Genomic DNA, 26344 nt, shown 5'->3' on the forward strand with positions numbered 1-26344 from the left:
ACCAAGTATTATCTTAACAAGAAGCACTCTGGGTGACTCTGAAACATTCTAAAGTTTGAAAATCATTTGTTTCAAGGGAAACACACAATAATAGGAAAAAAATTACAAACTTTTGCTTTGTTCATTTGGGACAAACAAATGTCTGAGTCAAAGAAAAATGCCAATGGTTTTATTTAACAATCTCTATTTCTATAGTCTCAAATTGATTGTTCTGTTTTTGTTTTGATTGGTAAGTTCATTTCTAATCACAGTGTTACGTGGAAACACAAGTTGATAAGAGAGTAAGATTACACACTCCACAAACTCGATGACTGTATTTAGTCCCTAATCACTCTCCACACTCTACTAGTATTTTGGTGTAACACATCACACCTAGAGAACTCACTGAGTTAAGATGAGATTATTTTCTACTATGAAACTGAAGCCCCGAGTTGGGTGAGATGTCCCTAATTACCATCAGTCCTGTTTGAAGTTAAAATCCTTTTCTATCACTGACTCAGAATTCCACCCACATATTATCTATTTAAAACAAAAATACACAAAACACCCAAAACAGAAAAATAAAAAGCAAATAACCATGTCATTAACTAAAGAGCTACCTGGATTAGACAAAGCTCAGGATTAGGAGGGAGAAGACATCCCACAGGTGACTTCTGAAGAGAAATGTCAATTTCATCTTACTAGAAGAACCACTACTCAGAGACTGTCAACTAAGCCTCTATTCAGTAAGTGTGTGTGCATAGAGATAGAAGAGAGAAGGGATGATTGGAGGGGGAATCATATCTTTCAGTTCCAAGATGCTTCCTACAGCAATCGATAAGGCCACATGTGGAGTCTGATGTTAATGGCAATGCTCTGTGATGTCCACTACCACTGCCTTCTTCCAGCTGAAGAGAAAGTATCCTGTCCCAGCCCCCGCTGCTACTGCGATGCATAGGTACCCATTGTAGGTCATGAAGATGAGCATGAGGAAGTAGCTGATGACTACCTGGATAATGTGCAGCACTGTCTGCAGGAGGTGGGGGAAGCTCAGCATCTGCTGCCTGGGGAGTAAACAGAGACAGGAAAGTCAGACTTGGGAGTCTGCAGGTCAAGAGAACAGCTAGCTGCAGCTGTGAGCACAGCTTTCCACTGGACTGCATCACAGATGTCCTGGAAACTCAGTGTGCATGCTTGTGTGTGCACACGCGTGTGTATTTGGCAAGACAGAACTTTCAGTTTTCCTCAAGCTGGTCTCAGATTCACTATGTAGCCAAGAATGGCCTTGAATTCTGATCCTCCAGCTTTCACAGAGTGCTGGGATTACAGGCATACATCATACTTGACTAGATTTAACTTTTGACAGAAAGGAATCAATTGCATTCAGCCATTCTTTTTCTATCTTGACTATACATTCTTAAAATGACCACTACTATTTAGCAAACATTTAAAAAATTGGATTCCTTTCAACTTCTCCCAAAGTGGAAAACACTTGCAACTTAGAACAACATGTATGTAGCTTTGCAGACTGCGAGTCCAATAACCCACAAATGGGAACTTCTAAAGTTACATGGAATCACTAACTCAGGAAGAAAAAAAAATACGTGCGTTTTTACAGTATAAGACAGCTCTTTAGAACTTTCATTTGGATCTGCTCCATCTTACCCGACAGTCTTGTGTGTCTCCATGAGGACGGTTCCGTTTGGTCCTGGGACAGGCATGGAATTGTAGCGAATGCTGACTTGAGACTTACGCAGCAGACCTTCTCTGGCTATCTTGAGTCCTTCATAAAACATTGCTAGTAAAAACACTGCTACGAAAGCTCCAGCCATCTCTAAGGAAGGAAGGAGAGGAGGTAATGGTACAGTCAAAGTTATCAGTCAGTGTGCTGCTGGGTACAGTGGCACCCGCCTGTGCTCAGGATTATGAGTACAGTCAGCCTGAGCTACATGACAAGTAACTATCTCAAAACAAACAAAATGGAAAAAGCATTAGTCTTAGTTTGTGAATAACTGGATGGTTGCCTCTTTACCCACTCAGCAGAGATAAGATGTTATTGAAAAATCACCGTCTCTGCTCAAGAACATATTTACTTTCTGATTATATCCAAAAACATTATCTAGAATTCTGAAAAAAAGAATAGCCAGCTGTTGTTTTGTTGTTTAACAGGGCTTTGTTGTGTGGCCTAGGTTGATCTTGATCTTCTGGAGATTCTCCTCTCTCTGCCTCCTGAGCACTGGGATTACAGGTATGTAATGCCACAGCCAGCTAAAACAACCTGTTTTAAAAAGTGCTACTCCTATATTTTGAGTAGGCATTTTAAGATATATATATCTTAAATATATATATAGTGAAGAATAAGATGAATATATATATATATATAGTGAAGAATAAGATGAATTTCTTTTTTTTTTCAAAAATTTATTTACTTATTATGTAGACAGTATTCTGCCTACATATATCCCTATAGGCCAGGAGAGGGCACTAGATCTCATTACAGATGGTTGTGAGTCACCATGTGGTTGATAGGAATTGAACTCAGGACCTCTGGAAGAGCAGTCAGTGCTCTTAACCTCTGAGCCACCTCTCCAGTCCCAGATGAATGTATTTCTATGACTAATTTATATTTAACATAATACTTGAAGTAAATGCTTCTGCCACCTTCTCCAAAATCAAATTGGTTTAGTTCAGAAATAAGCTTGGTACCTAAAGCAGTTTAAGTGACCATTAAGCTCATGTGATTGCATTTAAATGTAAAAGCATACCAATACATGACAGATACAAAAAGGTAGGTGACAGCTACCATAAAAAGAGTGACTATGATATACCATGTATCAGAAACATGATGTAGCAGAGAAAACACTGGTTTAGAGAGTTCTAGAATGGTACATGTTTTCTCTCTGTCATACTAACCGTGTGATTACAGATATGAGGCTTATTTATCTGTAAACAGGCAGTTGTGAGGTCAATACTTTTTTGAGGCAGTGTCTATGTAGTCTGGCTATCCTTGAATTCTCTATGTAGAGTACGCTGGCCTTGAACTCTAAAACATCCTCCTGCCTCTCAAGTGCTGAGATTAAAGGTACTCACTACCATACCTGCCAAGACTAACAGTTTTTAACCTAGGGTTACACTGTAGTATTTGATATGCTTCTCGTCTTAGGCTTAGGACAAATAACAACTTAGCAAACAAGAAAAGGACTGTAGAAGATCTTTATCTGGCATTTTAATTATTTTTCAGTGCTCCAAAACATACATATTAATTTAAGGAAGCTTGCTGGAGTATCAAAAACAACAGTATGTATTCCATCTTCTGACTAGGGAGTAGGAACCATGATGGGTATGGAGCACATGTGTATGGAGCACATGTGTATGGAGCACATGTGTATGGAGCACATGTGTATGGAGCACATGTGTATGGAGCACATGTGTATGGAGCACATGTGTGTGGAGCACATGTGTGTGGAGCACATGTGTGTGGAGCACATGTGTATGGAGCACATGTGTGTGGAGCACATGTGTATGGAGCACATGTGTGTGGAGCACATGTGTATGGAGCACATGTGTATGGAGCACATGTGTGTGGAGCACATGTGTATGGAGCACATGTGTGTGGAGCACATGTGTATGGAGCACATGTGTGTGGAGCACATGTGTATGGAGCACATGTGTATGGAGCAGCCACAGCGATCTGGTCAAGCACAGAAAGAGCTGCTGACTCCCAAATCTGTGTCACCATCTCCCATGTGACCGTTATCTTCAAAGATGACCTGATGGTTACTCACCTCCAGGTGTGTTGATTACCAAACCAGAGAACAAGAGTTCCACATTCTTAAAGTCAAAGTGGAAGGTCATAGGCTGCCAGAAAACCAAAACAAGTCAGTCAGAGAAGATTGAAGACCCTAATGAGAATCTTGGGCAAAGAGCCTTACAGTAACACATCTAGACAAGAAGAATACTTGAAGCAGTGGGAAACTTTACTATTATGGGCACTGAGAGTTCCCCCACACCTCACCCCATCTCATGTCCTTTTCTCTTTTCTATATAAAACAGAAACACCAGGACTTAATTTAGGGAAGGGTGAATTTCAAAAGAAACTATTAAAGAAATAATTCTAAAAGTCTTGGTTCTGGTGTCACTTTGTATGTTGCCACATGAATACAGGCAGATCACTTGACTTGCGGGGGGAGGATCTGCTTTGGTTTCCCTCTTTGATAACCCCCCAGTGCTAAAATCCCATGTTTCTATTATCCAAGTGTGTGGGCAAGGACACTTACCATCATCATGCCTTCTCCACCGTGGGAGTGTGAGGGCGAGGTGGTTGGGTGATGATGAGGTGGCATGGTGCTGTTGCTGTCCATGTGGGTCATCCCCATATGGGTCATCCCCATATGGTTCATCCCCATATGGTTGGAAGGATCCAGTTTTCCAGAAAAAGATGACAGTCAGCAGAAAAGTCTTTTAAGAAAAACAATTATATATTAAGGACATATTTTCTTGATAAACACTTTGTCTATATAGAACTTTGCCCAGTGAACAAATGCCTTCTGAGATACAGAAGTAACTTGGACTACTAGAGATCACCTGAGACGAAGGACAAAGGGCTTGTACTGAAGGCTTGACACACCCATTCCTTATTCTGTAGGACTACTCCTTTAAGACACAGGTTTAATGTGTGTTCAATTTAAATATAAGGTAGAGGAAAAAAGCCTCTTCAGAGTACAGGAAATAGATAATTTGAAATAATTTATAAGTGGGAGCCATTAACAAAATGTGACTGCTCTAAGGCTTTCTAATCAAAAACATGAGTAGATAGAAAGCCACAACCTCAGATAATTCTCCTAATTGGGATGGCCTGTGTTTAACCACGATATTTGGATACCACTTAGAGGACAATCAGTTTTGAGCTCTGGAGAAAGGTCTGCTGTGGCCTCAGGCAAGGAATGTGCCCAGCCATCAGACACAATTTTAGTCCCACCAGGACATCAGAGTTAAGAACACGAAAAACAAGGTATAATTGTAAGGTCTATATTAAGTTAAGTTTAGACACTGCATATTCAGCCTTATATCTTTGCACCACGTTAATGCTTTACTGCAGAAGTCAACATGAGTCAACGCACAGTAATTCCCATAGCTGCTGTGTGGGAAGGGGACTGGGAAGTTGGGACACAATGTGCAGAGGGAGATATGTTCATAAAACCTATCTTTTTTTTTTTTTTTTAAAAAGACAGGGTTTAGTCTGTCTGTGTAGCCCTGGATGTCCTGGAGCTCACTATGTAGATCAGGCTGGCCCTGAACTCTGAGATCTGTCTTCCTCTGCTTCCTGAGTGCTGGGATTAAAGGTGTGCATCACCACTGACTGTAAAAACCTATCTTTTTTCTAATTTGCATTTACTTTTATTTGTATGAGTGTTTTGTGTGTATGTATGAATGTGTATCACTTGTGTGCAGTGCAAGAGGAAGCCAGAAGAGGGTGTTGGATTCCTTGGAACTGGAATTACAGATGGGTATGAGCTAGCGTGTGGGTGCTGGGAATAGATCCTGGGCCTTATGAGAGAACAGCAAGCTTGTTTATCCTCTGAGCCACCTGTCAGATTTCAGATTTCAGCTCCTGAAATCTCTGTCTGTGTTCCTCAACTCCAGGATGTAGAAGAAATTCAAAATAGGAGCAGGGCATGATGGTGCAGGCCTGTAATTTCAGCATCAGGAGGTTGAGGGAGAAATAGTCAGAGTCTGAGGTAAGCCTGGGCTACAAGTGAGACCCTGTCTCAAAAAAGAAATTCCAATTAGGTATCCAAGATCTTGAGTCTGAGTATGCTTCTGATGACTCAAGCTCCTACCAGGGGCCAAACTCAGGGCTAAGTACTAAGTTCAACAGCAGATAAGTGAAGTACTTGATAAGGAGAGAAGTGAACAGAATAATTTCATGGTGTAATTAGCACCACGAAGGAATGAATAAACAGGGTAGCATGACATCGCTAAGATGTGGAGAAGACAAGCAGCTCAACTAGGAAATTTACAGCCAGAAAACTACATGTCTAACTCAAGAACACAAGTTTTGAAGCCACCTTTGCCTCAACTCCTATCCCATGACTCTATAACAGTAGGCTTACATAATTCTATCACACAGGCATAATCAAAGTTCCACTTTCAACTTCAGTAACTGTCATTCTAGACTCTACATTATCATTATAGAGTTGACAATCTACCTAGTCCTCTTAACCACTGTTATGGTATTAAGATGTTGAGCAGCAGTTTTGCTCATGAAAATTTTATAATAAATACCAAATAACAACATATAAAATAGTGAGCCCACAAATGCCAATGATGAGACAAAATTGGTCAGCAGTTAGCAGTTTTCCTTTAAAAAAGGAAATTATGGCCAGGTGGTGGAGGTGCAGGCCTTTAATCACAGCAGGAGGCAGAGGCATGCTGCTTTCTGTGAGTTCTAGGCTAGTCTGGTTTACAAGAGCTAATTCCAGGACAGGCTCCAAAACTACAGAGAAACCCTGTCTTGAAAAACCAAAAATAAATAAATAAAATAAAAGAGGAGTCAGAAGGACTAATATAGACATGCAAACAGAAGTTATAAATTTTATTTTCTTTCAGTGCAAGGCTGGAAAATGATAAGATTAGAAAAACATAAAAGATAACTTCATTCTGTGTTATCGACAGGAATCCAGGTCATGGACAGGCAGGGGAGATAAAGAAATGAGTCAGACCAGTCTTTCTTTAGACTGAAGAGTGGAAGGGGAAGCTGAGCAGGCACACCTCATGATGTGGTCTCTTTAAAGAGCAGAGCACAGCACTACAAACTACTTGAGTCCTACACCCTTATTTCTTTGAACTCAGATAACACTGTTTTCAGTAATAATATTTGAGGACCTGTAGCTTTTCTTTCATTCAAGCTCCATGTATCAATTAGAGAAATCTGTGTAATGGTGCACATTATCAGAAACCCTTCAGACAGATCAGTGCCCTAGGAATTCAAGCGTTCAAAGCTCAAGAAAAGCTCTAAACTGCACCTGCTCCACAGTGCCATGTGTGTAGGCTGCGGTTCACATTCATCCACTTTAGGGAAGAGAGCAGGAAGAGAACCAGCTTGTTTTTCTTGTAGTACACAATAGACTTCTGTAATGGGAACCTTCTGCAAGGCTTACCCAGTGGGGTCTTGACAAGGAGGAAATCATCATATAAACAGTGTAGCTGAAACTCCAACCTGGTGCACCATTGTATTCACTAAGCTTCTTCTGATTGCTATAGCTCAGGGACAGAATTTGCTTTGCATGTGTGAGGGCTCTGAATTTGACCCTAACAGTGACTGGGTGAGATTAGGAAAAATCCCACAGGTCTATGTCAAACCAAAATTATATACATATATAATTTATACTATATATAATTAATATATATATATCAGAAAGATCACAGAAATTATTATCTATGGAAACACAATATATAAGGCTGGAGTTTATAGCTCAGTGACAGAGCTCTTGCCTAGCACTGCTGAGGCCCCTAATATTAAACACCAGCACGACAAAAACAAACGTCGTTTTATTTATTTTTTAAAAATTCTGTATCTTTATTTACTTTTACTGTATGAATGTTTTGCCCTGAATGTATGTTCATGTATGTATGTTCACATGTGTGCATGGTCCCTGTGGAGGTCAGAAGAGGGCATCAGATCCCCCGGAACAGGACATAAAGTGGCTGTGAGCCACTGTGTGGGTGCTGGGAATTGAACTTAGGTCCTCTGCAAGAGCAACCAGTGCTCTTAACCATTAAGCCACCTCTCCAGTTCCCTTAAATTTTAAATCATAATATGTAGATGCCAGTCTATATTTTTTTCTGCCAACTTAGCTTTTCAGCCATGTGTCTGGATAACCGATTGTATACACAAAAAAACCAACCAAACAAAAAACAACAAAAAAACCAAAACAACAACAACAAGAAGAAAACAAAACCAAACCAAACACACTTAACCCATTCATTCCCTCTAGAACAGAAATTCTATTCATAGGCACCAAAATGGTATTTGTTGGTTTTCCTCTGATAGTTTAAAGTTGATCCAAGCTCGGTTTATTCTAGAACGAAAATAGATACTGACAGAAGAAGAGTAAGTCAGAACCCAGAGGCACACAAGGCTCTGAGTGGTTTGACCTTATGTAATCCGGGCTGGTTGGCTGTTTGACTTATTCATGTCATGTCTTCCAAGCTCCACAGCAGCCTGCTCTCTAAGAATTGCTTTCTGTAATTTAGTTTCACCCTCACCACCTATTTCTAAGAACTGGGCTCAAGGTCCACAAAGCAATTGGTATACATTTTATGGAATCAAGTTCTCCATTATAAAGCAATTAGTAGAACCTGAGGGAGGGCAATGATGAGTAAGAGGCGGAACTTTAAATCTCTGCCATAAGCATTGATAATGCTCATAGTGTTTGGACACACTATGAGCATATGTTAATTACATGCTAAAACTCAACTTTCTCTTTGCTCCTTATTCTCTATCATTTCTTCAGGTTTACATGTTATTTATAAAAAAGAAATAACAAAACATGGATAGAACTGAAAAACAAACAAAATCCTTGATTCTTAACTGATAAAATCTACTTGCAATAATGTTATGTTACTAGGCTCTTTATAAGACAGCAGAAAGAACAGAAATACTGTACTTTTATTTATATTGCTGCCATTCAGAATAAGCCAGTTCTTTAATAGAATTCAAGTGGGCCCCCCTACTAGAAAAACACATTTGTATTAGAAAATGTAAAAGCAACTTAACAGCAGGCATGTGTTAAGCTCCTAGTATGGACAACTTGGATTGTTAAGGAAATACAAAACAGTCTAAGAACTGACTTCAAAACAAAACATGGCACAGATTTTCAAGGAACCTAGTCCATATAACCGCCAAGAAAGCTCTACTCAGCTTCTCAGGAGTACCTTTAGAGATGTCCTGACGATGAGGAAATGATCAAGCCTCACAGGATACTCCAGTCAGGACTTGATCATAATTCTAATTCTTTAGGTCCCCATAAGATTATCAGTGTTGGGGCTGGAGAGTTGGCTCAGAGGTTTAGAGCACTAGCCTCTCTTTCGGAGGTCCTGAGTTCAATTCCCAGCAACCACACGGTGGTTCACAACCATCTGTAATTTGATCTGGCGCCTTTTTCTGGTATGCAGGCAGAACACTGTGCACACAATAAACAAATAAAGCTTAAAAAAAAAAGATTATCAGTGCCCCCAATCAGCAGGAAGTGGCCTGGAAAACTATGCCCACATTCCTAAAAAAATGGATTATGGATGTTTCCCTTTGTTTAGAATGTTGGTTACAAGTTGTTATGGATAAGGGACAGAAAGATAAACAAAGGAGATTCGATTCAGAGTTCTTGTTTAAAAAAAAGGGGGGGAGTGCTGTGGGACAATGGTCTGTACCCCGTCACTTGTATTTTAAATAAACACCTACATTATTTAAATAAATACCTGTAGTGTCTATGCTGGGTAGTCCTGCTGTTTTTTTTTTTTTTCTGTGTCCTTCTTTCCTGCATCTAAGCAGAGGAGTTTGTTGAGGAATACTTAGCTAGCAGGACAGAGAAAGACTCGTTACAAGTGTTTATACAATTTCTTTTTATTACAATTCAGTCAGTTTACCCCTAAGACCTATCAGAAAAAGGCAGTTTTCCCTATCTTCTCTACCAAAGACTCACCTAAAAGATTATCTCAAGGCAGGTCACAGTACAGACAGACCTGTAATCCTAACACTTGGGAGGCAGATCACAAGTTTCAGGTCAGCCTTGAGCTACCAAGTCTCAAAAAACCAAGCCAAGTTAAGTAAAACACAATGCTTAAAACGTCAGACTCTGCAAATCCTAGAATCTCTAGCAAAATAAAAATGAAATTTTGGACAGAAGCTAGAATGCAACAAGAAGGCTAAATCCTGATGGCATTCTGAGCCTCAGCACTCCCTGCATTTCTAATAGGTGTCCTGGCATTACACAATGATGGAGGAGAAACACTCCTTTGGACTCACAGAAGGCAATAAGGAAGTAATTATACTTGGCATGCAGGTTCTCTACAAAGCCTAGGCAGATGTAATCCAGAGTCTTGGACAGTTTTTCTGGAGACTGCCTAGGCCTTTTCCGACTTACATGTCAAGGAAAATAAAGAAGGCTTTTATTCATAAAATGATTTATGTTTCCTTTTAGACTGGTAAAACATAAAATAGACACTCAGCTTTCCTGCTTTTGGCAAAAAAAGATGAGAAACTCAAGGCCAAACATATTAAACTACAATAAATAAGAATTCATGTTTATGGACTATGTTCACATGATCAAGTAACCAGTTTAGCTGTGCAAGTAATACCTTCTGATGACCTGTAAGGACTAGCATATATCCTATTGGACTGACTGCTTCAAGTGCCTTTCAAAATCTCCTTGTATTAAAGATTGATCTACTCTTCGACAGATGACCTTTGAGGACAGACTTTAGGGGACCTTTCCAATGGCTAAACTTTAAATTCTCTTGGTGGTTTTATGAAAATCTCTCTCTCTCTTCTCTCTTAGCTTTTCATACTCTTCAAAAAGTTTCTCTCTCTCTCTCTCTCTCTCTCTCTCTCTCTCTCTCACACACACACACACACACACACACAGACACACACACACAGACACACACACTTCTCTCTTAGCTTTTCATATTTCAAAAAATTCCCCAATGAGCCGGTCCTGGTGGCTCAGGCCTTTAATCCCAGCACTTGGGAGACAGAGGTAGGCAGATCTTTGTAAATTGAAGACTAACCTGGTCACATAGTGAATGCCAGAGCTATACCATGAGATCCTGTTGCAAACATTAAGAAAAGAAAACCGCAAGAGAAACAAGGTTCATTCTATTTGTTGGCTGATAATAAAAACAAGGCCAAGGGTCACCTATAAATTGTGCTTCTGTCCACAGTACTGGTTGGGCTGAGAGAGATGCCAGAATGGGTTAAGGATGACTTCAGTGATCACCATCACTGTGCTATTTTCTCTGTCTTCACCACGTCACAGAAAGCGTTACTTCTGTCACCTGCGGGGTCCCTGAAAGCACTTTTCCACTGTTCACATTCAGACAACAGGAGAATTCATGTGGCTGCGTTACTTATACATTAGACTCCCAGGGTGCATCAAAAGTAACCAACCACCAGACACATAAAGGAGAAAACCACTTTAAACAATTAGACTCCGGTTTTTCTTTATAAAAGTGGCCAGTAATCTAGGCAAACAAGAAATGCTGCATGGATTGACAGGTTTTTAAAATCATAAAACAGTAGCTATCAATTAGTGGCTCTTCTACCTAGATGGAGGCTCTTGGCTAGGAATATCTATTCAGCAAGAACAGTAATTCGACTTTCCTTGTCTCCAAATCTTATTCTGTCTATGGACAGCAAACCTGTGATCTGATTCTAATTTGAAAGAGACAAAAAATACCTTTTCTGGCTATTAGCTGAAGGTCACCTTCTCATGTCATAAACGTCATCAGCCCACATCGCCCTAGTATTAAGCTGTTCAGACTGAACAAGCCAGGTAGAAAACCTGTTGGGGCAAGACAGATGCTGGGGACTGACTGCATGAGGAATTACATGAGAGAAATCACGGCAATGTCAAACAGTGTTTAAAATGCTCCTGTCCAGTCCCCACAACACTTATGCATTCTGGACAAACATGAGTGGATGGTACAACAACCACATAAGTAACAAAACATAGGAGAGGAAAAAAAAACAAAACTAGTTTAAACATGAGACTTGGTAGTTAGTTTACTATGAAAATTGTTTTGTACTTTAGAGGTTCATTTTTCTTAACCGTAAAAACAAGACAGTATATTATTAGTGGAAACCTACCCACAGTAAAGCCTCATTCTCCATTCCTACTTGTATCTAGTAGGACAGAACGCTTCTAGTACTCTTACTACTGGACTGTAACTCCAGGGAGCACCATGCTTATTTACGTTTGGATTGCCTACATTTTAACACCCTGAATACGGTAATAAATTATAATAAAAAATCTTCATAAATAATTTTTTTTTTTTGAGATGATCTCACCACACAACTCTGGCTGGCCTTGAACTCAGAGATCATCCTGCGTCTGGCTCCTGTGTGCTAATATTAAAGAAGTGTGCCACCACACCTGGCTTCCTTAATGTCCCCAGCTAGGTCCGTGGGCAGCAGAGGAGAGGGTGACTGAACTGGCCTTGCCCAACTATCACACTGATGATTATCTTGAATATCACCATAGAATCTTTGCCCAGCGACGAATGGAGATAGAGACAGAGACCCTCATCAGAGCAATGGACTGAGCTCCCAAGGTCCAGTTGAAGAGCAGAAGGAGGGAGAAGATGAGCAAGGAAGTCTGGACCTCGAGGGGTTGGTCCACCCACTGAGACAGTGTGCCTGTTCTAATAGGAGCTCACCAAATCCAGATGGACCGAGACTGAATGAGCATGCGATCAAACAGGTCTCTCTGAATGAGGCTGACAATGGGGGCTGACTGAGAAGTCATTGCTAAAGGTACTGGGACTTGTTTCTACTGCATGTACTGGCTTTTTGGGACCCTAGTCTATTTGGACAAAGCTTCCTAGGCCTGGATGTAGGGGGGAGGGCCTTGGACTTCCCACAGGGCAGGGTTTCCTGCCCTCTCTTAAGGAGAGTGGGGAAGGGAGGAGGGTGAGTAGGGGAGTGGAAGAGGAACGGGAGGAGGGGAGAAAGTGAAAATTTTTGAATGAAAAAAAGAGTATACTTAATTTCTTCTTTATTACATTAATGAATCTGACATGTTATATAGTATCTGATATGCTTCAAAACTATTCAATAGCTTTATCTTAAGTAGTAGCAAACTGTAGTTGATATAGAAGTACCATAAGCAAGTTCGTTAGCCTTACTTTGGACCCAAGTTAAATTGAGGACAGGGACTTTGCAGGTAATTCATTATTTTCTGGAGTGGTGGAACTGAACCCAGGGTCCTATACCTTGACAGGGAACACATAAACAACAGAGGAAATGAGAGAACTGTCAGACTAGATCAACTTAAATGTACTCAGTACATTTGCTAAATAAATAATTGCATAGAACCCGAATAAATGTTAAAAAAAAAATCCTTTCTGGGGGATGGAGAGGTGTCTCAGAGGTTAAGACAACTGACTGCTCTTCCAGAGGACCTGGTTCAATTCCGAGCACCCATTGAAGGCTCACAACTGTCTGGAACACAAAGATCATCCCTTACACAGACATACATGCAGGCAAAACACCAATGCACATAAAAAAATCCTTTCTGAAACTCAAACACAGTATCTTTTCAGGATGGAGGAACCAAGGCACAGAGAGCCTCACTGGCCTGTTCAATGCTTACTAGATAGATGAGGCCCCTTTGCTAGAAGCTGCACAACTAGCCCATTCTCTGTAAGTTAGAAGATCCGGCCATCTCTGGATTTCACCATCAACAGCTCTGTTCCCACCTTTGTGCTTACATTACTCCTGGGCTCCAGACAATCACTTCTTCAGCATCAGAAGCCCACCCCTCCAAACTCTTGGGCAACACGTCCTCTCCATCTTTCAGGGTCTACTTCTAAGACTGCTATACTTCTGTAAAACAGTGTACCTTTTCCAGTAACCTAACTGGGGCTAGGTAGCAACAAACCTTAAACTGTTTTCATGACCTTTTCAATCTGCGCTAATTTCTGACAACATGCCAAGAGAACGGTGTGAGAGAAGGTACAAATGGTTGACTGGAGGCATTTCTTCAAAGTTCCTTCTTATCAACCACAAACATTTCAAACCTCTTCTGCAAACTTACTTTTGGCATGCTAAGGAAAGACACCTGGTTTTAAGCAAAATGGACCCCCTGGAAAAACCTTAGAAGTCACAGTATGGACCTTTCTGTAAACTTAGTACTTTTTAATAACTGCTCCAACACCTGTGGAGACATGTCAGGATGTGTATTGCTCCATTCCAGAAGCATAAGTGAACTCTTCCAGCCAAGACAAATGCAGAAGTTCCACCAGGATCTGAATCATGCTATTTGATGGTGATGATGTTGGTCAAAGAACCAGCAGTGCAGGTTAAACTAGTGTCTCTACTGCAGGTGTTTGCTGCTTCTCAAGCTGGAATTTGCTTATTCAAGGCTGCAATAGGAAGGAACTATCTTCCCCTCAACTGGCATACTGATTTATTACCTGGCTTTTATGTTTGTCTGTCTGTCTCTCCCCCCTTATCTAAGTCAGGTAATCCTCTTCATGTGGATGTGTTTAGCTTACACCTCCCCTATTAACATCAGAGACTGCTAGGTAGTTTGTCTTTAATATCCTGCTTTAAAGACAATGGACAATATACACTATTGAGTCCACAAGCTTGGATGTTAGTTCCAACATTGTCACACAGAATTATTTTGTGTAAAACACTTCTCAGTCTCAGGATCACTGACATTTTGAGCTGGAAATCCTTCATTACAAGCTGCCACACGTTACAGGATATTTAACAGCATCTCCATCACACAGTAACAGCTAGAAAACCATGCCCACCCACAAACTCACACTTCTCTACAAAATTCCTAGGCACCATGAGTTCAAGGCCACCCGAACCTTTATGGTAATTACAATTAGAAATGTTAGTTCTAGCTTTGATTATTTTTCTTATACATTAGGCAATTTAACTTTTCTGGTCATAGGACCCTTAGTCAAGGGATGGAACAATTTATCTTTAGTGTCTATTTAGTTTAAAAGTTCCGCTTTTAACTGAGCTGAGGTGAACAGCAGTTTCAATAAAGCAAACACACACCTGTCTTCTAAATGCACTTGGAGTAACAGCTGATATGTTTTAGATGTTCTGACCTTTCAGGGTCTTTAGCATTTACTTATCAAACATACTTAGATCACCTAGCACTTTCCAGTTCACTCTTTTATTTATAGTCAGCTCCTCCGAGATGCATTTTGCCAAAGTTGAGACAGCAAGAGCCTTTGCTGCTTCTGAAGTTGAGCTGCTGACTGGTGTACAGCTCTGCCATCACTGGAACTCAGAACAAGTTATTAAAACTCTGTGAGAACACTATGAACACATAAAACTGGGATAATAACATCACAACATTATAAAAACCAAGTGTAAATGTATATATGAAAGCAACAGCTACCCTAATAACACACACAGTAAATAACAAATCCTAATTACTTTCTTCCTAATTCAGGTGGTTCTCAAAGTGCAGTCCAAAGACTACTTGGATCAGAATCACCAGTAATGTTGCTGAAAATAAACCAGGAAGCTAAGGAGACAGGATTATGAGGTCCTTATCAGCTTGGACTACAAGATAAATTCAAGGTCAACCTGGTCTACCAAGTGAGACTTTGTCACAAAAAAAGAAGTTATCTATTCACTTTGAGTGTTACGGGTTTATAGACAAAGTGATATTTTTTGGGGTACTGAAAAGATACATGTTTGATATACCCCTATTCTGTTCCTACTATGTGTATTTCCCTCCACAGTCAACAAAACAATGTTCCAAATTTCAACTCTAACACCAAGAAACAGATTGGAAACCAGAGATATGTGCATGCACTTATTGCAACACAGGCACACTCACACATAACTCCTCAGGATAACCGTCAGTCTCGGTAACATACAGGGATGAGGCACCGAAATGTGTGAGACATTTGTGCAGAGAAGAGGAAAGGCGAGGACCTGCAAGGGGACCAGAGGCCAGATCATACTCCCCCCCCACAATTACCCTCTGCCCCAGGTGCCATTAAAATCAACAGAAAACAACAGGTTCTGGCTTAAAGCTGTAAGAACACACAGCAAATTTCAGAAATGGCCTGGGCACCTTGCAGCAGAATGAAGGTAGGGGGAAAGAGAAAGAGAAAATTACAGTTTATGTTTAAGTATGAAGGAAAACACCGGATGTGGCAACATGCATGCCTCTGAGCCTGAGATTCCAGAGGCAGAAGCAGGAGGACCAAAAGTTCAAAGCCCCTCAGCTACATAAGTAATTCAAGACCAGCCTGGCCACAAGAGACACTGACTCAAAAAAAAAAAAAAAAAAAAGATGTTAGCAGAATTTTGACCTGCTTTATGGTCTCTAACCTCAAAACTATGAAGGTGCCACACAGTTCAGAAAGTTATCATACATACCCCATAATTATTACACCATCTGAGAGGAGGGTAAAGCACAGTACTCTTTTTAATCTCAATCCCTCTGTGGATTGCTATAAAAAGGGAATGTCTTTTTTACATGACTTTACAATGACTCCTATGTGTAAGGACATGGTCCCCTTTCCTTTCTTCCTTCCTTTCTTTTTTTTCGAGACAGGGTTTCTCTGTGTAGCTTCGGATTCTGTTCTAGCACTCACTTTGTAGACCAGGTTGACCTCAAATGCACAGAGATCCACCAGCCTCTGCCTTCCGAGTGCTAGGATTAAAGGTGTGAGCCACCACTACCTGGCTCCCTTTTTCTAAATTTATAATATATTACTTTGTAAATCAGCTCTTAAATAATGCCATACTGAAAAGCATTAGAAAATGTGTAGGACTGTGATACAGTAGCCTCAGTGCAGTCTGTAATGCCCAGCAGAAACTCCATTCATATGAAAAGAACATGTGCTAAACCCTCTTATGCAATCCTAGTGGCTGCTCCTAGTTTTACCTTATCAGCTCATAATTCTACCCAAGGCATCTCCAGAGCTACCTCACTTATCAAATAAAAAAAGAAAAATGGTTCTTATCAACCACTTAAAGACATCACCAAAATGAGACATGGCTAATTTAGACAATTAGTTACATACTCTCTTAGAGTAGTTGGGCCCATCTTGCTTACCCTCTCTTCCTTTGGGAAGCTTAAGTACATCTGCTTATCTGTCTTCTGTGCACTTTTCTTAATCTTCAAACTTGAGCCTATATTAAAATAACCTTAATGTTCTTAAAAGTTTCAGAGACTTCCTCAGGCCACTGAGGATGGCAGTGTAGAGCTGTGCCTGTCACCTTACAACTGATAAAGTTATCTATACAAGGTCTCCACTGAAGATTTTATCTCTAAATGAAGATTTTTGTCTCTAAATAATAGAAGTTAAGATGTTTCAAAACTATTTTTTCTTTCTTTCACTGTACATTGTCAATTAACACCTTGCAAATTATAAGTTCATCTTCAGTTATCAGTCCCAACACCTTGAAACAAGCTTCAAAATATTTATCCTAAAGGCAAATATATGAACTGTTACATGTATAAAGAAAGCTATGCACTACAGGACTGTGTCTGTGTGATGCCAAAACACTGAAAATACAACCCAAGTTCACTGATTAAATTAGTTATATTTCCAGAAAATGAAATACTTTACAGCCATTTAAGAGTAAGAAAGTCTGTCCACCTTTATAGGATGATCATCCGGATATATGTAGGGGGAGCAGAGCACACTGTATGATATAATCTATAAAAAAATTTAAAGGGAAAAAGTATATACACATAATTTACAATTTTAAAATTAAATGATCAGGTTCAATCCCTTTATTTTCCAGTAGGGAAACCAATGTACATGCTATTAGAGAATGATATTAACATACTTTCCAGTAGGGAAACCAATGTACATGTTATTAGAGAATGATATTAACATGCTTTCCAGTAGGGAAACCAATGTACATGTTATTAGAGAATTCTGCAATGGGAATTGCAGAATGGGAATTGAGAGCTTCTGCAATGGGACTCTCTGTAAGACAGCCTTCCCATTTCCCCAGATGGTTTGCTGGGAAGTGTAAGCAGGAGGGACTTTTGAGCCACATGTACCCTGTTTGGGCAGTGAACAGTGGAAGGCTCTTTTTCTTTAGCCCACTCTCCCCTTTCCACATGAAGAAGATCTTCACAGAGGCCTTTAGAAAGCTTTATTTGCTTGTTCCCCAGAGCACGACTCAAATCTGATCCAACAAACAAACGGAAAGGTCCTTTAGTTATGCAACGGCAGAAGGCCCAAGTCCACTGAGGAGTGATCTCCTGGGCACTGCACCCACTATTCCGCTACCATTCGCTGCTGGCTAAGTCACATCCTGGAATCAAGGAAGCAAGAGATACACTCTCTTTATGCTCTTACTGCTCCACTGTAGTCTGGGTGCAGTTTCAGAACTATTTCAAGCATAATTTATGTAAGGATTTCAGCTTTATGTATAGTATCTGAGTGGAGCCAAGTACTGCACTATGTTCACAGATGGAAGTTTGTCACATAAGCACTTGCTGAGCAAACCTGGACCCAAGGAAAGGTGGAAGGAAAGAACTGACCCCACAAAGATGTCCTCTAACCTCTCTACACATGTGAATACCTGTACCCACACCTGTATACAAAAGTAAATAAATAGTTCAGCTGGCCTTGAACTTACTATGTAGCCGAGGACAACCCTGAATTCTTGTCTTCCTGCCTCCACTTCCCAAAGTATATAGTCTTTTGTCATTTGATTTAAAGAATCCCAGCTATTCAGATACACACAGGGAAAATAGTTCTTTGGCTACTTGTTGTAGTCAAAGACTGACTGTACTTGCTACAATCCAAAGTCTTTAATTGTTTAAATTTTTCTTTAGTTGCAGAGGATTTCAACTGTCCAGGCTATAATGTTGATGTGCCCAGAATGTGATATGACACAGAAATTACAAAACAGCTGAGTTGTTCCTTTTTTTTAAAATAGAAAACTGCAATTGAATATACTATGTAATAGGAATTTATATTCCATTGAACCACTAATTAACAAAAGATGATTTTATCAGACTGCATAAGGTAGTACAATTGAAAACAAGAAAATTGTTCCTGGTGTGATGATGGTTCAGACCTTTAGTTCCAACACTCAAGAGGCAAAGGCAGGTGAATTCTGTGAGTTCAAGATCAGCTTGGTCAATATAGTAAGAAGTTGTTACAAAACAAATGCACAACAAACCCTCAAAACACTGAGTTGTGTGAAATGTGGACAGTGGCTTCATGGTATACAAGTGGTATCCAAGCAACAGGTGCTGAGCTATGACTGGGAAGAGTGGTACTCTAGACCTGAGCCCAGGCACCTGTTAGTGGTGTGAACCTGAGGAACTTGTTTACTCACTCAACATTTCTAAAAAAATTTTTTAAAAATTTTTTATGTATGAGGTCAGAAGAGGATAACAAATCCCCCAGAACAGTGGTTCTGGAGACCCCAGAGGGGAGACCCCTGGGTGTTTACAGGGGTTGCTTATCAAATATCCTGCATATCACATCATAACAGTAGCAAAATTAGAGTTATAAAGTAGCAGTGAAATAATTCTATGGTTGGGATCACCACAACATAAGGAACTGTATTAAATGGTCGCAGCATCAGGAAGGCTGAGGACCACTGCTCTAGAACTAGAGTTACAGGCAGTTGTAAGCTGCCATGTGGTGCAGGGAAGCAAACCCAGGTCCCCCTAAGAGCAGCCAGTGCTCTTAATCATGGGCCCATCTCTCCAGGCACAGAACTTTTAGCATTTTAGACATTTTAGATTTATTTATTTTTATGGGTATGAATGTTTCGTCTACATGTATTATATGTACCATGTGCCTACCTGATAAGTAGTACCATGTAAGTCAGAGAGGGCATCAGATTCCCTGGAATTGGAGTTATACATGGTTGTTAGTCACCATGGAGGTGCTGGAAATTGAACCCAGGTCCTCTGCAAGAGTAACAAGTGCTTTAACCACTGAGCCACCTCTCCAGACCTCATTCAATACTTCTTGCTCATGCACTTAATGAAGGTACCATAATGAAGCCCTATCCCAAAGACAGTAGAAGAAACATGTAACTACAACATAATTTGAGATGTTTTAGTTACAGATAAAGATTGTATGGGAGCTGATAAAAAGCTAACAAAGGCTGGGCATAGTGTCACACAACTTAAATCCTAGCATTTAGGAGGTAGAGGCAGGCCCTTCTGAGCCTGGTCAGCCTGGTCTGCATGGTGAGACCTCGTCTTAAAAAAGTAAACAAACAAACAAAAAACTAAAAAGAGAGAAAAAGCTAAGTGACAATGGAATTGAGATTATGGGTACATAGTCAGCAGCACTCCCCTTTACTTTATAAACCAAGTAACTACATTCTAGTACTCGGAACTACTTGACAGTTATTAATATATAGTTCTCTAACATATACTTATTTAGGGAAGAACTCAACAAGGCTAAAAAGGGTCCATTAATGTGTCACTGGTTGTTAAAGTTTTACTGTCAAACCATTTTTTTGAATTTACTTTTTGAATGCAGACTTCCATGTCATGCTGTATTGCATAATGTCCTCAGCCTACAAAAGCAGGTTCTATACAAACCCCTAGGGCCATTGTGTAAAGGAAAAGAGGTAGGGTGGACCCTTCTCAACCTCTTCCTTCTCCACAGGGTTTGCATTCCTAAGGATGGGCCCCTCCTCTGCTTGGGGGGATGTTACCTAAATCATAAAATGATACAACCCAAAGCCATGGAACTTCAAAAGCATTTTCTTCCCAGTACCTACTATAAGATGTGTGTACGTGTGTGTGATAAACAGCACACTGTAATAAGTATAAGACTTTTGATAACTTGTTACAAAGGCCAGCTTTTTTAAAAAGCTGTTTTAAAAAATGGCTTTGTTGTGCTAAGAGCTAAATGTAGGAGTACAGGCACGAGCGACTTTCTACTGCCCCCATTCCCTGCCCCCAGTCATGCTTGTCTGGCAAACTTTAAAAGGCAAAGTTTTCTGGATGGTTTATCTGACATCAGTTGAACTCTTGTCAATATAAACGTTTCATTTTTCTGTGATAACTGTGCCTGTCATCTTTTCCCTCTTGTGGCACTGGCACATAAAGACTTAACAATAGAGTCAAGTTAGAAACAAGAAGAGAAGGAATGACCTAAAGAGCAGAAACATTTGACAGACAGATAGACAACACACACACACTCGCTGGTCTCATGCTTGTTTTCTGCTTGCCTTCTCTGATCTTGAACTCCTCCCTCTTGCCTTGCCCTCCCAGTGCTGGGATTACAGGCCACCATCCCAGCTAGCTACGGACCTCTAGTATTTGATTGTAGCTTTACAACAGTCATTTCATTTTATGTACAGCCTTGAACCTTTGTTTTCATCAACCAGAAATTTAGATTGTAATCCAAAGAGAAACTGAATTGAAGTTTTTAAGATTAATCCCAGTGCCAAGTTGTGTTTTACCATGCTTTACCTCAGTCAATCTGCACTACCCCACATTCTAGAGATTACATTTTTCCTCTAGAAACTCCTGAACTAACTGGATTTTTAAATGTTGACCATCTCATGCCGTGGCAGTAGAGGGAGGTGGATCTTTGACTTGGAGGCAATCCTGGTCTGTATAGCTCCAGAATAGTTGGGGATACACAGTGAGACCCTGTCTAAAAATCAAACCAAGCAAAAATATTAGTCATGTCATTTAGAGTATAAATAATTTCATGCTGATCTAATTGGAAACTTGTCATCTTGAACTCAAATATGGCTTTGGGTTTCTTTTACATAATTTTTTTTAAATTCTCTGAGTATATTATTAATCTTAAACTCTCAGAAAAGAACCCCTGAATAATTTGACTGAGGAGGAAGAGATTTATTCAATGTGGCCACACCAGGAAGAGGGAAAAAAAAAAGTACTGGCCCTCCCCCTACAGTCCACCTTCAGGATTCTGAAGTGAAGGTGAAGTTTCAGGTAGGCCTACCTAACAGTCCCAGTCAACGTGTGGCTCCACACAGCACTGAGTCTTCTAGAAGGTAGTTAGACAGGTTTTAATCTCTTTCCAGGAGAAAGGGTTCTCTCTGGCTGGCCCTGGCTTTAGACTCCTTGTCTCCTAGCATGAGACCCAGGGATCATTGCTTTAATAGTTTAGAAGCTAAACTGTGGGACACAGGTATCCCTGCTAGATTAGGTACACCAACACTAACTGAGCACTTACTATCTGTAAGTATTCTTCTAGCACTGTATGCCTTATGTGAATTAACTCATATGACCTTCAGAAGAACTCCAGAAAATGGGTTACCCCTATTTTATAGAAGAAAAAACTCAGCAACTTGTCGAAGGCCTATACAATTAAGTGAAGAAATCTGACCCCAAAGCTTAAGTACATGACTTCTACTCTACAGAGCCATTCTAGTGGTTGTGTCTATGAAAATGAAGTTGAATGCTTTGGCTAGACTAGGTAAGAGACAGTCACACAGATGCCCACAACCCGTTGTTAGATGCAGGAAAAAACTCTAAAGGTTGGCAGAAAATTTCATAAATATCTAGAAAAATTTTGTAGTAAGGCTTCTTTGTGACTTAACTTAAGCAGTTATTGTATGTTGAAGAAAGCAGTCATACATGATTCAGGCCAGGGGTTGATAAGCTTTCTATAAAGGACCAATTACTAAACATTTAAACACTGTGGCCCATGCCGTTTTCGCTGCAGATACACAACTCTACCTTGTAGGATGAAAGTAACCATAGATAATATGTAAATAAATGAGCACGGCTGTGTTGTAATAGAACTGTAAAACAGGCAGCTGAGGTAAGATTTGCCTGTAGTCCGTTGATCTCTGAGAACCATACTCCAAGAAAAAAATTGAGGTTTTAGGTTAAAAACAACAAAGCCTACAGAGGATATTTGTGCTTAAAGCTGAAATAGGACGGGTAAAATGTGTATGATTCCCTACTTTAACATACTTTAGTTAGCCAAGCCATAGTCCTGAGTGTAGCAGGTAAAAGGACAACTCTTGTCTTGGAAAATTTTGCGAAGCCCCCTTTAGGCTGGTGATACATAGCTTAGTGGTAGAATGCTTGCCCAGCTTGTGCAAAATCCTGGCTTCACTCCCCAGTGCCATGGTAACATGTGCCTGCCTGTGTTTGACAAAGTTGCTCCTTCGACCAGGAAAACCTTACCTCCTCCCAGCATTCTTTCGGAATTCTATTCATCTTCAAAGCCCTCTATGTAACCCTACAATATCAGTAGTTGAGGAATCTAAAAACAAAAAGATTAATCCCCAGAATGTGAGGTTATGCAGATTGGCTGAGGTTTAAGGCATGGTAAACACTGTTTAGGGCACTGGTATTAATCTTAAAAACTTCAATCCAGAAACTGGGTGGTTGTAGCACATGCTTTTAATCCCAGCCTGGTCTACAGGAGGGTTCCAGGACAGGCTCCAAAGGTACATAGAGAAACCCTGTCTCGGGGAAAGAAAAAAAAAAAAGAAACTTCAGGCCAGTTTCCCTTCGGGTTATAATGAAGAGAAGATAGAATCTCTTTCTACTTTGATATTCTACAATAATTTCCTAGAGGTTCATTTTCAATTGACACAAAGTTTTACACACAGTAGATTCTGAGGTAGTATTTCTCCAATTGTATTATATATTCTACTTTTAGTGACTTGAGTGAATAAAATACTATATACAGTTTAAATATACATTCAATTCATATCTCTATACCACTGGAAGATCGTAATATGAACTTGCCTAATAAAAAAGTTATCATTTTTTGCAAATTTGATTTGAAAGGAATTATTAAATTTGCTGCTTCCTAGTTAAGGAAATGTCTCTCACACTCTCTCTCTGTATGGATGTACGATTTTCATTATGTAGCCCTTGCTGACCTGGAACTCATTATATGGACTACACTAGCCTCTAATTCTCAAGATCCACCTACCTCTGCTTCCCAAGTGTTAGGATTAAAGAGGTGTGCCACCACACTTGATGATCAATACATTTTCTACACATTCAGAGTTGTATGGTTAAGAAACAGAACAAACACACTGAACTGGAACCTGAGCTCAGGGTTCAGACGTGTCTACATCTGATCTGTCCCTTTTTAAAGGTGTTTGGGGAACCTGGCCCAAACTCTGATGCGTTACAAAGGCTGGGGCAGGAACTCAGGTTTCCTGACTCCAATCCAATAGTACCAAGCTGGATATCCTAATCCAGGAAGTGGTACCAGCTTTGCAGAAGCACCGGATCCGACATTTCCAATTCTAAGCTTGAAAGGAAGACTCATTTCTACCTTTCTCTTCCTCAAGTTGGGAATGGAGTTCAAGATCAGATACTATGCCTGCCTACTGTGTCCAATAACCAAACAGGCCAGTTTTAGGGTTACTAAAAATCTAAGAAAAGCCATTTAAAACATCCATGAGAAAAAAACTCCTCCACCCAAGAATGCAAGAAAAGAGCTCAGACGTTCTCTTAGGAGGACCTCAGTGAGCGTTCGAAGTCAGTCTGGTCTACATATTGAGTTTCGGGGAAGCTAGGGACACTACATAAATAGACCATCTCAAAAAAATAAAAACACCACCACCACCACCCAAAAACCAAAAACCAACCAACCAAACAAACAAACAAAAAACCATGCCAGGTGTATACCCATCACTGAGGCAGGCAGATCTCTGAGTTCGAGGCCAGCCTGATCTACAGAGGGAGTTCCAGGACAGCTGGGGCTACATAGAGAAACCTTGTCTCAAACAAAACAACAAAATACCAAACAAAACAACCCCAAAAAACTGAGAGAGAGAGAGAGAGAGAGAGGGAGAGAGAGAATATTACTGATATGTTTTAATGCTAGAGTGATCAGGCCTAGGGCAGAGTTAGAACCTACCCATTCACCCCCCTGCCTGCCACACCCACTCAAGTTCACAATTTAAACAGAGCTATTGCTCTAGGCCTACTGCATATTTCAGTTATCATTGCTCTAACAGTCAGATTTCACTGCTTGAACTATCTTAATCTGTAAAATAAACACAGGAGCAGACCAACAGCTTTATCTGAAGATAAACAGGAATAATTTACTTACAAAAATTATAAGTAATGTATAGTATTTCTAGTTATTTTATCCCCTTCCCCCTCCTCCCCGGGAGTTTTAGACAATAGTACAGTCATCTTCAATGAACAAAAGAGACCAAGCAACCCAGACAGTTCACAGCCAGTACAGCATTTTTATCTTTCTGGAAGCTACTTATAAAAAAACAAGAGCCATCGCTGGCTCTTTGGGTCACAGGGGGTAGGGGGGATATGAATAAATTAAGGAACCAGGGAACAAAGATAAATTCTGTTAATCAATCTAATAAAAAAAGTTAATGAGAACCCACTGTGGGCAAGAAGACTTACAACTTAGTAGTTCAAAAACTATAATAAAGAGGGAAGAGCCAAGATGTACAAAGTTCTCTGGAGGGAGCTACCCATCCCTTCAACATTATCCTAACACTAAAGCAATCCGGTAAGGGACACTTAGAGGAACAACCTGACTGAGAAGAAAAACTGAGAGAAAGAACTCCAAAGACATTGCGGAAATGGACGCTACAATGGGACACACTATCTGCGTATCCACAGCGTGGCTAACCAGGTCTGGTTCATGATCGTTCAAAAATGATATCGGGTTAACCAAAGAAATACAGTACACAGAACGCGCGCCACGCGCGCGCGCGTACACACACACACACACACACACACACACACGGTGAAGACTAGAGGCGGAGAAGTCAGCAACAAGTAACACTGACTTAAAACCTTGGCAGCAAAACTCAGCCCAGCAAGTGTGAGCTGATGATTTTCTACTTTCAAAGTCCCATCATCCATCCTCCTGAATACCTCAGTTCTTCTGAACCTCTCCTATCTAGATTTTAGAATCGGTGTCCTTCCCCAAGCCGTAAGCCACACGGTTAAGTTAAGGGCCAGGGCTGTCCTTCACTCGTCGGCTCTCTAAACCCTGATACAAAGGATGAGGTTTCCCTTTTACTCTGCTTGACCTCGGACTAGTCACCCAAGCGGTTAGTTTTCTTGTTTGCAAATTCGTTGATTACGAAGAGACCCGGATAGGACTCGATGATCGCTGAGATTTAAAACCTTGGCAAGCCGCACATGGAAGCAGTGAACACACGGTCCTTTGCGTAAATGGGGAAACTGAGGCCCCGAGCATCCTGCCTAAGGGCATAATAGCAGTAACGCTGTAGGGGCCAGGCCGCCGCACGGCTCAGATCCCCAGACTTCCAGTCACGGGCTCTTTCTCGGTTCACAGAGCCAAAAGGAGCGGCGGGGGGTCCTGGTTCGGAAGGGGAAAAGGACGGCGAACACTCTGGGACTGGGAAAGGAAGGGGAGAAGGCCTTACCTTTCCAGGACGAGCTCCGCCGCCCGTGCCTTCCTCTCAGAACTGGATCCCTTCACCCGGTCTGGACTTCTCCCAAGCCCCAGCCACTACTGCTCGGCTCGACGTGTCCCACGACCGCAGCAGAGGCCACCGATTCCCGCTCTGGACCCGCCCCCTGGGTTATCTGCCCAATCCTCCCTCAGAGCCTAGGAACTCCACCCTCTCGGGGGGCTGGCGAGGCCTTGCGTCACCCGGCGCTCACCGTCTCATTTGCCTTTGCTCCACCTTCTCCACCGCCGGGTC

The 26344-nt window shown here is 40.8% G+C and overlaps 1 protein-coding gene across 2 annotated transcripts; it reads right to left on the reverse strand.

The window, feature by feature from the left end:
* Positions 1 to 147: 147 nt before the first annotated feature.
* On the reverse strand, positions 148 to 26327 carry Slc31a1 (solute carrier family 31 member 1). 2 transcript variants are annotated; one of them, XM_087904975.1, is made up of 5 exons: positions 26304 to 26327; positions 4257 to 4437; positions 3765 to 3837; positions 1645 to 1813; positions 148 to 1043 (listed from the first exon to the last, which is right to left on the reverse strand). In XM_087904975.1, the coding sequence occupies exons 2-5, from the start codon at positions 4383 to 4385 to the stop codon at positions 842 to 844; spliced, it is 573 nt and encodes a 190-aa protein (XP_087761101.1). In that variant the 5' UTR covers positions 4386 to 4437; positions 26304 to 26327; the 3' UTR covers positions 148 to 841. The 2 variants fall into 2 exon arrangements, with proteins under 2 accessions (XP_087761101.1, XP_087761100.1); XM_087904974.1 differs by lacking the exon at positions 26304 to 26327 and adding an exon at positions 26063 to 26222.
* Between the last annotated feature and the right edge of the window lie 17 nt (positions 26328 to 26344).

The sequence above is a fragment of the Myodes glareolus genome, chromosome 3 (genome assembly GCF_982192425.1).
Source record: "Myodes glareolus chromosome 3, mMyoGla1.1, whole genome shotgun sequence".
NCBI lineage: Eukaryota > Metazoa > Chordata > Mammalia > Rodentia > Cricetidae > Myodes > Myodes glareolus.

What these genes read in the sequence shown, in the direction of transcription:
- Slc31a1 (XM_087904975.1), bottom strand. Translation starts at nt 4,385, where the DNA reads ATGGGGATGAACCATATGGGGATGACCCATATGGGGATGACCCACATG. An exon ending in GGTAATCAACACACCTGGAG is followed by an intron (nt 1,814 to 3,764) that starts GTGAGTAACCAT and finishes TTCCTTCCTTAG; the next exon opens with AGATGGCTGGAGCTTTCGTA. An exon ending in GAGACACACAAGACTGTCGG is followed by an intron (nt 1,044 to 1,644) that starts GTAAGATGGAGC and finishes TTTACTCCCCAG; the next exon opens with GCAGCAGATGCTGAGCTTCC.